The sequence below is a fragment of the Brachycentrus maculatus genome, unplaced genomic scaffold (genome assembly GCF_059751285.1).
Source record: "Brachycentrus maculatus isolate JH-2025_06_01 unplaced genomic scaffold, ASM5975128v1 h1tg000065l, whole genome shotgun sequence".
NCBI lineage: Eukaryota > Metazoa > Arthropoda > Insecta > Trichoptera > Brachycentridae > Brachycentrus > Brachycentrus maculatus.
Window position 1 is genome coordinate 546,907 of NW_028280819.1, and position 12,413 is coordinate 559,319.

Genomic DNA, 12,413 nt, shown 5'->3' on the forward strand with positions numbered 1-12,413 from the left:
GCCTTATCTCTTCATTCCTCACAAAGTCTAACCACCGCACGCCTAAAATTCTCAGTATAAGTATTTCAAAGAGTATTCTCAAAGCTATAATTGTGACGCACTCGCTCACAAACGAAGTCACATCCTTGGAGGACCTCTACTGGACTCCGAGAAGGTGAAGCTCCTACCACCAAGACAGGTCGTGAGTTACATGACTCATGTAGGTCTTGGCAGTGAGCTGTAGTACAGAGGGAGGTCGCAATAGACCTAATATGGTCGCAGTGACATAAAGGATGCAAGATCCCTTGACCCAAAAAAAATAATTCTCAAAGCTAAGTGCTTGGGGGGCGGCGGGATTAGGAGTGTCCAAGTTACTGCATGCAACGTTACATGCAATGTTACATGCAACGTTACATGCAATGTTACATGCAACGTTACATGCAATGTTACATGCAACGTTACATGCAATGTTACATGCAACGTTACATGCAATGTTACATGCAACGTTACATGCAATGTTACATGCAACGTTACATGCAACGTTACATGCAATGTTACATGCAACGTTACATGCAATGTTACATGCAACGTTACATGCAATGTTACATGCAACGTTACATGCAAAGTTACATGCAACGTTACATGCAACGTTACATGCAATGTTACATGCAACGTTACATGCAATGTTACATGCAACGTTACATGCAAGTTACTGCATGCATGGGGTATGCAACTCTGAAATTAAGGAAAACCTTTTCTAAATTCAGTCACATCACTCCACTACTTCATCAACTGCAATGGTTACGCTTTCTCATAAATCTGTATAAACTCTGCCTACTCATGTATAAATCAATACACAATATGGCTCCAGAGTATCTTAAGGAGCTGTGTATTCCAGATGAATTGGTTGATAGACGTCTCACGCTTCCATCGGCTACAACATCCGCAATGGGCAAAGTTATCTTACCAGCTCGCAACCAACGCACTAAATTTGGCGAGCGTGCCTTTGCTGTTGCAGGACCGACGGCGTGGAATGCTCTTCCACCAATGGTTAGAAATAGTGAGAGTGAGATGATCTTTAGAAAAAGACTAAAAACACATTTGTTTGCTAAATCATTTCCACCATAATATTTTCCCCAATTCATTCACCGTTAAGCGCCCTTGAGGTATTTTTTTTACGAAAATGGCGCTATATAAGTTATCCAAATTTATTATTATTATTGTTAACGTTGATACAAGTTACTGCATGCATGGGGTATGCAACTCTGAAATTAAGGAAAACCTTTTCTAAATTCAGTCACATCACTCCACTACTTCATCAACTGCACTGGTTACACTTTCCCATAACTCTGTTTAAACTCTGTCTACTCATGTATAATAATAATAAAACCCTTACCGCACCCCAATGGTGCATAGGGCACTGCTTCATAGAAACGCTGTGTTAGCTCGATCGTTTACACATGAAGGAAAGGTGATCAGCCCTCCACTTCAGGTACCAGTCCAGTGTAATATTGAATAAATATTAGAGTGAAAAAATCACTTATATTTATTAAACCCCCCTGGGAATCGAACCCGGGACCTCCAGAACGGTAGGCGAGCATGCTGACCAATACACTACGGAGGCGGACAAAACTCATGTATAAACCAATATATAATATGGATCCAGAGTATCCAAAAGAGTTATGCTTTCCAGACGAAATGGTTGATAGAATTCTGGGTATTTACAGAGCTTATGACCTGTTATAGCCTGGTCAAGTGATCACTTTATACACGTGTAACATTCACCATTTTTCCCATGAGTGATAACCACTCAAATTTTTGAAACTATCTCATGTCGCTTCATGATTGAGTTCTCGGCAGCATCTATGGTTGATTTTAAAAAGCTTTTATCTAGCAAAGACCCTTTCATAATAAATAAATGTATACTTACTCAAACATGAAGCGACATCTGATTTTTGATATATGTATGAGTTAATCCAAATAATATATTTATGAGTGACCAAAAATTTGAGTGTGGTTGTCAATCACGGGTAATATGATGAATGTTACACGTGTATTAAGTGCATGTATTACATTTAAACCAGTCAATGACCAATCAGTAAATATTCAGACTTACATATTCTTTTTCACCTATGTTGAGATGTCGAAATGTAAAAGTAACTCCTAAGCGTGGAAACCCAGATTTGCTAACAAGGATTTGGACACATTTAAAATTAACAGTTTTTTTTCTTCTCCATTTCAGTTGCCATAGCTACAAATCTACCTCCCACCTTTACGAAAGATATGTCTGGATTAGTTTTGGCAGAGAACACTCCTGTCGGGACTGTTGTTTACACACTGGAAGGAAAGGACCCTGAAGGATCTACTGTGAGTACCAATTTCAGTGCCTTTCAATTATTTATCTTAGTATAAACTAGCTGTACCAGATCACACATTGCTGTGGCTGTGTCTGGTTAAATGGAAAATAAAGAAAATAGCAAGCACAAATTTCAAATATGTTTAACGTCGCAATGAAAATATTAACAATTTATGAAACAACAATGCAATTGATATCATTGAAAATGTTATGTGACAGTAGCTGTCAATAAACATACTGTCCACCATGAGCAGCGTGTGTTGCTGTTACATTCAATAGATGGCGTTGCCATTGGATATCAAAAATCTGTTAAATAAAATATGTTTTTACATGAGAATGGAACACCACACTCTTCTACCCTGACGTTGACCTTTGACACCACCAGGTTTTAGGTTATGATTGATCTGGTCGTGCCAAGTCTTTTTTGTTTGTCCTCGTTTTGTTCTTCCGCTCACATTGGCCAAATATACTTTCTTAGTCATTCTCTCGTTATCTATTCACTCCACATGTCCATACCACCTTGAAGAACTTTGTCTTTGTTTTCTTCTGTATTAAATTAAATAATGTTTCATTTTCAGGTGACATTTGGTCTAACGGGTACTGATAGATTGATCGCGAATCCCACCACTGGAGAGGTCACCTTGGCTGAACCACTGGATCGGGAGGTATGATGCTCTTTTTTGCTGCCTTCATGTTGCTTTTGAGGATTAAAATTTCAATTTGTTTATTGGCGTTTAATTTGTAGAATTCCATTTTAATTTATGTATTAATTTTAAATCAAACACAGATTTTTTGAGTCTACTAAGTTGTATTTTATTGACAAAAACGCATAAAAAATATATTGTGACAATTGTTTCGCCTTGTTAGGGCATTATCAAACGAATGTCGTTCAAACATTCGTTTGATAATGCCCTAACAAGGCGAAACAATTGTCACAATATAATTTTTTATGTGTTTTTGTTAATAAAATACAACTTAGTAGACTCAAAAAATCTGAGTTTGATTTAAAATTAATACATATCTTCAAGGTCTGTCCATTTTATTGGAATTGCCATTCTTAAATATGAGAACATATTGTTATACACACCTGCTGCCATGACGAAATATGTATTCGGAGCTGAACTCTTCGGCATTGGTCCACGATTCATTGCTGTCTTCAGATTGGCCGCTCAAAAAATGGACTAAAAAAATCTGTGTTTCATTTAAAATTAATACATAAATTTCAATTTGTCATTAAACTATTCATTTGATTTTAGAAAAGCGATACTCTGTCCTTCGAGGTCTCCATAGAGGATGTCGTTGAAGATGGGAACAACAATGTGGTATCTGTCGATGTGACTGTTATTATATTGGATGAAAATGATAATCCACCGGAATTTAAAAATGTGAGTATCAAACCACTCGGAGAGTTTGCTATAGAACTAGCAATTTCTGTGCCTTTTCATCATGTCAGCATCTTTATGTCATTGCAAGCCATTTACCGAACAGTTAGCGCGCAAGTGTTCACTCTCCTTATTTTTTTTTTGCTTATTCGACTTTTTTGGTGGTTTTTTAATAGTTATATTTAAGTAATATATATTTTGTCCGCCTCCGTAGTGTAATGGTCAGCACGCTCGCCTACCGTTCTGGAGGTCCCGGGTTCGATTCCCAAGGGGGTAAAAATAAATATAAGTGATTTTTTCACTGTAATATTTATTCAATATTACCATGGACTGGTACCTGAAGCGGAGGGCTGATCAACTTTCCTTCATGTGTAAAACGATCATAATAACACTGCGTTTATAAGACACAGTGCCCTATGCACCATTGGGGTGCGGATAAGGGTTTTATTATTTTTTATTTTTATATATATTCAATATTACCTTGGACTGGTACCGGAAGTGGAGGGCTGATCACTTTCCCTTCATGTGTTAACGATTAAGATAACACTGCGTTTATATGATGCAGTGCCCTATGCATCATTGGGGTGCGGATAAGGGTTTGAATATATATTTTTGTATTTGTAATTTTTGTACGCTCCCGATGGTGTTTTTCTTTTTTATATACTTGTAAAACTTTTTTAGATAAATAAGGAAAAGTTATTATTTGTGCCCTGAAAAGTGTGTTTTCCGTGAACATTAGATTATCCCTTTTGTTCCCACTAAATTTTTCCAATATTTTTTTTTCATCTTTCCACTATTTTTTTCTCTGCATAAGGTGCAAATATTTTTTAAACGTGGTGGACCAAGTAAACCGAGTGTGCTCCGATACATGATCTCAATCAGAATATTTTGTGACAACAAAGGGTTAAGGGGCGATTCGGCGAAGTCAAAAAATTTTAGGTACCGATTCGCTAGAGCCGGTGCAAACTGGCTATATTCTACCACTATTAATAGGGTTATATTCTCTTAAACACCTCCATTCACTCCTATATGGGGTGAATAGTATGAATAGAGTTATTTGACACATTGCCAATGAAACAATACACAAATATATATAATAAATACATTATTTTTCTCATTACAAGTGGCTCCTGATAATTTTTTTTGGAAATTTACTTTTGTTACTGCGAATAATTTTTGAAATTCATCAATGATTCAATTGACTCACCTTAGTTGACAACTAATTTAAATTGCCGTCGTGCCTAAATTGATAAATTACCTAAATTGCCAACTTACCTTAATTGCTGAATTACCTAAATTGCTGACCTACCTAAATTAATGACTTTTCTAAATTGACAACCTACCTAATCGCCCGACTTGCCTGTAGCTATTTAAATTTCCTAACACGTTTGCACATATGTATTATATATATCTCAACTTGAGATGTAGCGTCTATCATTTTTAAATTAATAAAGATAAAAGGCTGAGCTTCCCAAAACTTACGACCTGGTATTTGGCTGATATAAGTGATCACTTTATAAACTTGTGTTACAATCACCATTCTACCCATGATTGACAACCACGCTATCACAATTTTGAATGTCATATATACATGATCCATCTCGCGAACTGCCATGTTTGATTATTAGATTTAGAAAGCTTTTATATAACAGAGACTCTTTTATTTGTATGCAAAATTTAAGTAGTATGGTTGTCAATCATGGGTAAATGGTGAATGTTTTTCATTCTCCAAATCCTTATCTGCACTCCAATGGTGCATAGGGCACTACATCATATAAATGCAGTGTTTTCTTGATTGTTAACACGTGAAGGAAAAATGATCAGCCCTCAGGTACCAGTCCAGGGTAATATTAAATAAATATAATAAAAATAAAACCCTTATCCGCACCCCAATGGTGCATAGGGCACTGCGTCATATAAACGCAGTGTTATCTTGATCGTTTACACATGAACGGAAGGTGATCAGCCCTCCGCTTCAGGTACCAGTCCAGAGTAATATTGAATAAATATGACTTATATTTATTTTAAAAAATCACTTATATTTATTTTACCCCCCTTGGGAATCGAACCCGGGACCTCCAGAACGGTAGCCGAGCATGCTGACCATTACACTACGGAGGCGGACATAAATAAATATAAGAGTGAAAAAAATTATTTATATTTATTTGACCCTCCCCCCCAAGGAATCGAACCCGGGACCTCCAGTACGGTAGCTGAGTATGCTGACCATTACTCTACAGAGAGTGTCATTTAGACAGAGTAAACAACAATAAAAGTTTGCATATTAATAAAAATGATAAAATGTTGGATTTGTGTTGTATTGACTGTTCTGATTTCAGACTCCTTACAAGACAGAAATAGCAGAGAATGCACCGATCGGTACCACGGTTCTCAGTAACATCCTGATAGAAGACCGTGACACTCTTGGAGAAACACTAGAAGTCACCTGCTCGGCTGCCTCTCAGGTATATATATGGCTTACCTCACACGGAAGCCCCACCATCTCTGATGGCATAATTGTACTTTTATTTCATTTTTCTAGTGGGCAGAAGCTTGCGGGGTGTTTTCAATAGTGACGGAAGAGTCTTCACAGAACCAGTTGACGGGAGCTTTGGTTCTAAAGGCTCCATTGAATTTTAATGCCAAAAACTTGTACCAATTTCAACTTACTGCATTGGTGAGTCTTTGAAAATATTCACCCTATATGTAACTTTATTTGCATAAATTTTATTTGTTTTTAAAGAAATCCTTGTACAACTTAGCAACTCCAAATTGCTCGCAACATGTCAAATGTACTTCATCAATTGATACGGTAGTTACTTTGTGGTAATATCTATCCATTTTCAATTTAAATATCACTTGGTAAGTATTTTATTTATTGCTTTCCATTTTTCCTTTGTTTTCAAACTCCGTCCCTTGACTAACCTCTTCCCCTTACTTTCCCCTCTCCTTATTTATAGAACAATTTTATATTTTATATTTTAGTTATTATACAGACCTGAATGATGGAAGTTTAACTTCTGAAACATGCAGTCTATAATAAAACTCAAGTGGTAAAAAAGTGTTTTCTTTAATCATTGTAACTTGGTAAATATATTTATCATAATACATTTTAAGACATTGTTTGCGTGAAATGCTGAAAAGCGTCATACTGTTGGTAGAAAGCGGGAGACGCTTATAAACGTTCTATTTCCTTACTTTTGGCAGAGCGCAAGACAGTAAAAAACATTGTACATATCGGAATTGGGTTTGCGGTGAAATGTGATTAGTATGCAACTCTAATTATACACTAATTAGGGTCGGGGTTGATGAAAAAACCACCCGACCATAATGTATATAGAAAAAGTGGTATTTACCAAGTGAAATTTAAATTGCAAATTAAGATATTCCACTCTTATATCCAAGAATTTGGATCAAAGTACTACGTAGCATCACATGCAGATCAGTCATAAAACAAAGTTCATTTATTTCAGGATGGACATCTGAATTCCACAACTGACGTTGTAATCCAGGTATTGGACGTGCAAAACCTACCTCCCATGTTTGTTGGCTCTCTGGCCGCTGTCATTCATGAAGATGCTCCCATCGGAACCCTGGTCCTGACTATTCAGGCGAAAGATGGTGATCGCGGTCAGCCCAGAAATATCAGCTACGATCTTTTGACCAGTAAGTTGCAGACCCATTGAAAACTGAATCTTATTATTTGTCACATTTTTCTCAAACAAAATTGTACCAATATCTCTTGAAAAATCCAATATTTTATGTATAAATTTTAGTATTATTTTATTATTGTACATTTTATAAGCTGTAAACTAATAGTCCGCCTCCGTAGTGTAATGGTCAGCACGCTCGGCTACCGTTCTGGAGGTCCCGGGTTCGATTCCCAGGGGGGGTCAAACAAATATAAGTAATTTTTTCACTGTAATATTTCGTAGTCGTACAGGAGAAACTGACCAAATACCAAAACGTAAAATGTTCAGGAGGGATATTTAAGTCACTATTGCTTGGCAAAAAAATAAACACCAATGCAGTTAGTCATTTTTAACTAGTCATTATATTATTCTTCCAAGTTTGAAATCCTTTGGGATTTTTTCAGGCCAATATTAAGCTAGTAAGATATCAAATAGTCAATGATCACGTTTTTGTAAAACGATGCACTTGGTCACTTTCTCCTGTATGACTATGATTTATTCAATATTACCCTAGACTGGTACCTGAAGCTGAGGGCTGATCACCTTTCCTTCGTGTTGACGATCAAGATAACACTGTATTTATATAATGTAGTGTCCCATGCACCATTGGGGTGTGGATAAGGGTTTGAAGTGAAGAAGTGAAGTGAAGTAAACTTATATAAACAAACATTGATATCCAAATTTTAAACAGTGATTTTTATAAACTCTTGTATTTTTTTTTGTTAAATTTTTCTCAAACAGTGAATCACAGTGTTTCAGGACATTAAAGTTTTGTCCATTAATTTTTTATGTGGATGATAAATAATGTTATTTTGCAGTATAAAAAAATTGATATACATATTTTTGCAGATCCCCATGACTATTTCCTTCTGGATAGTGTCACGGGAGAGCTTCGAACCGGTAAACCACTGGACAGGGAGTCCCTGGCTGATCCTTCAGCCCCACTCACCATCTCAGTAAGGGTAAGTTTCCTTTGAATTTATTCTACTCCTTTATCTCAAGATCAAAGAAAATGAAACATACATCACCGTTGATCAAAGAAGCTTTGAGTATTACACAAGTCTTTGCAAACATTCTTCGCTTCTTCCACATTCATGCTCACCAATTATTTTGACTCCTTACCTGACCGCTTTCAAGTACTTGATATACTTTATCATGCCAAGTTTTTTCAGTTTTCCTCTGCAAACTACATCCCACATGTCCTTACCACCTCTAAACACCTTTCTTAATATTATCGATAATGCTTATCTCAGCCAGGCATTCTTTCCTTATTTCGCCATTTGAACTTCTATCATACATTGCCGTGGCGTAGTTGGGTAGACGCTCAACTGCGAAACTGGCGTAGCGGGTTCGATTCCCACCTATTGCAAAATATTTTTTTTTTTAATTCAATTTTCAATTGGTTTGTGATGTATTTTTCACATTTACCTTCCCTATTCTTACTATCTGACCTGCAGACAAGACTAAAAGAAGAGACTGGCGGGTTATTCCTTTAAAAAAAATGTTTTACCTCACATTCGTCTGAGAAATCGCATTTCGACTGCATTTTGTCTATTTTCATTCTTCTTTTCCCAACTCCATGCTTCACTTCCATACATTATGGTTGGTATTAGGACTCCATCGTGTACTGGCACTGTACTGTATGATAAAAAATAAATAAAAATATCCACAAGTTTATGGGACTGAATTGTTTAACTTGTCTTTGGTGATCAAGTTGGCACTGCGTCAATCCAGTGCGGTGCCCTATAAGAAGCTCTCTCTTCCCCCAGTGAAATGTCATTTCACAATGCCCTTATTATGTATTTATTGTAACTGATAGTTGGTAGAATTCCATATTGAATTGTTGGGTAATATATCCAAAATTAAACAAGGTTTATTTGGCTGAATTCTACATTTATTTATGTATATGTTAATACGTGACGCGTTTTGTCTTTTTAGGACATTATCAAACACTCAGAGAGTGTTTGATAATGTCCTAAGAAGACAAAACGCTTCACGTATTAACATATACATAAATTAATGTAGAATTCAACCAAATAAACCTTGTTTAATTTTGGATATATTACTCAACATTCCCTTATTGTGTTGCAGGCTCGTGAGATAGTGGACGACCGTCCTGTGGACAGTATTTTGACGAGCAGCGTGGCCACGGTGACAATCACCATACGAGATGTTAATGATGAACCGCCTAGATTCAACAGGAAGGAATACTCTGTGGAAATTCCGGAGAATATTCCCTTTGGAACTCTCCTTCCCAACCTGAACATGACTATTACCGATACGGATCTCGTAAGTTTTCATAATAAATTAAAACATTGTTTGCAGGAAACGCTTAAAAGCGTCTTTTACATATTGTTGGTAGAGAGCGAGAGACACTTATAAACATTTTATTTGCTTACTTTTGGTAGAATGCGAGATGACAAAAATATTGCACTGATCGGAATTGGGTTTGCGGTTACTTGAGATAAGTATACAACCCTGATTAGAATACTAATTAGGGACGGGGTTGATGAAAAAACTGCCCGACAACAATGTGTTTTTTTTTTTTTTTTCATTTATTGAATATAAAAATACAACAATGAATACACTAATAGAGAAACAAAAAGTCTTAAGCATAAAATGAAATAAAATAACAAATATTAAGCGCTGATAAATGCACGTCTCCTTCACACACTATCAGCGAGCAGCAGGAGAGTGTGAAACACATTTAAATTTATCCATTATAATATGGAGAAGAAATGCTGAGAAAGTACAGACTTCAAGGTAGATAACAATATATTAAATAAATCTATACTTTCAAAAGCATTGGCTAACATGTGAAGCTGCGGAATGGGAGAGAACATGGCATAATTTGCATTTTGTACAAATACTGCAAATATAGATTTTTGCCTAGTACCTCTTCGATGCACGCTAAGCTTTATTGAATTTAGGAGATCAGGGCTGTCTAAAAAATTGTTAAGAATTTTATATAACAGAACCAAATCAGCAAGGAGCAATAAATATCACGTCATTTAAGCAGAAACTAGAATCGGGAATTATTTTTCTGTTTATATCTCTACAGGATCTCTCGCAACCCAAAGTATAGTCTAAATCAGTGGTTCCCAGTTATTTTACCTGCGTACCACTTCTAGAAAGACCTCAAATTTCCTTACCCGTTATTGCGGGAACCTCTTATAATGCTCGCTGCATTTACACTGATCAATTAAAAATACATTATTTCGGTGATGCGTGTAATTGTAGTGTAATAATTACTATGATTGAAAACATATTTCGACAATTGTTATTTGCATAATAGTTTTTTACTGATGAAATTATATTAGTCAAGTGAACACCGTGTGTACCCATTGATGCAAACTCAAGGAGTATGCGTGGATTAGGAAACACTGATATTCATTATTTTTACTCTACTCAATAAATGTTTGATATGTGAATTACCGTAGGGTGACAATTCCGCGTTCTCTCTTCGCCTTTCTGATGTGACGGGAGCTTTTATTGTGGAACCCACGGAGGCTGCCGGAACCACTAACGTCAACTTGAGGCTGGCCAACTTCACCCTGGATTACGAGAACCCAAACCAGAGGAAATTCATTATTTTGGTAAACACTAAACTTGCATTTTTATTTTCAACATGTCAGTCATGTGAAAGCAAATCTAATGGACTCTATTGAGGAATGGGGATGTTCAGTTCTATCTAAAATTCTAATGAAAGTATCTGCCAAAAGAAATATGTTGAGACCGTAATAGCATTTTATAACATAACTTCGAAACCCACATGTTTGAGCTATTGACCAATGTTTAAATATCATCAACAATTTTTCTGATGTTTTTGGTTTTTATTTTTTAAAAATATAAAACTGATGACGTTTTGAAGCCAAGACAATTACCTTCTGCCACTACTGCCCACAATCTTATATTTCAATTTCCCAACAAAGCTTATTTGAGAGTTACCTTCTTCTGTGCGTGTCATGTCAGGTCCCCCTGATGTCGACTACCACTTGAGAGTAATTGTCATTGTTTTGGGCAGCTCTAAACAGCGGCTCGACGGTCCTGATCCCCGTCCAATCCTGTATATTCCGGAACCAGGAGATCTTTCTTCAGCCTACACCCAGTCGACCCTCTATTTTGCCTTTTAAAAGTTACCTAGTTGTAGTAACTAAGTAATCCAATGATATATTATTTAGAATCACATCCTCCTTAAAGATGATTGATCTGTTTATTTCAATAAAATCTGTTTTAAATAATAATAAATAATTCTCCCGTAAAATTGGGCAGGTGAGTAGTATTAATGTAAATCTACATGCGCTCATTCAATCTACCTAGTGAAGGACGTTGATATCATAAACCAAGCTAGGACATAAAATGCTGAACCCTCTTCTAGTGCTCGGCCTGTTTATGACAGTCAACATCCAGCTTCTCCTGAGGAATTTTCAGCAATGAGTAAATGCTGAGAAGTTCCTGATTGGCCCACACTAGATTATCCCTCTTGTCTTCAACACAGATTAAAATAAATATAAATTTTTTAGCTATAAAAAACCAAAATCCAATTAATGATCTATAAACCTTGTACAGTCTGACACTACTGCTCACAATATTGCATTTCAATTTTCCAACAAAGCTGATTTAAGAGTTAAGATATTGTATTCAAGGTAAATAATACATGAACTCCCATCTAAAAAAAATTCAAGCTATCTAAATATTTATCAAGGCCATCTCATATCTCTGCTCCAGTTTTCTACTATTGTAGTTATTATTATTATTTACGTTTCAGGTAATTGCGGAAGAAATGTACACATCACCTCGCCTTTCTTCGACGGCAACTGTCACCGTGACCGTGACGGATGTGAACGACAATGCTCCCATGTTCAAGAAGGAGCAGTACAGCGCTGTCACATCGGAGCAAACTCCTCCGGGAACCCACGTGGTCACCATCACAGCCACTGACCGGGATCACGCCAGGTATAATTATTTAATCCTTAAATACATCCAACATTGTTGCCAAATGAC

At 36.3% G+C, this 12,413-nt stretch overlaps 1 protein-coding gene across 2 annotated transcripts in view; it reads left to right on the top strand.

Moving 5' to 3' along the window:
• The window catches only part of Cad87A (cadherin 87A), an 88,634-nt gene that overhangs the window by 48,732 nt on the left and 27,489 nt on the right, over positions 1-12,413 (top strand). For both annotated transcript variants that reach the window (XM_088256654.1, XM_088256655.1), the window contains exons 3-12: positions 2,222-2,346; positions 2,914-3,000; positions 3,592-3,720; positions 6,057-6,182; positions 6,260-6,394; positions 7,191-7,383; positions 8,259-8,371; positions 9,501-9,698; positions 10,850-11,005; positions 12,178-12,365. In XM_088256654.1, coding sequence (XP_088112780.1) covers positions 2,222-2,346; positions 2,914-3,000; positions 3,592-3,720; positions 6,057-6,182; positions 6,260-6,394; positions 7,191-7,383; positions 8,259-8,371; positions 9,501-9,698; positions 10,850-11,005; positions 12,178-12,365 — 1,450 coding nt within the window. The remainder of the gene's footprint in view (positions 1-2,221; positions 2,347-2,913; positions 3,001-3,591; positions 3,721-6,056; positions 6,183-6,259; positions 6,395-7,190; positions 7,384-8,258; positions 8,372-9,500; positions 9,699-10,849; positions 11,006-12,177; positions 12,366-12,413) is intronic.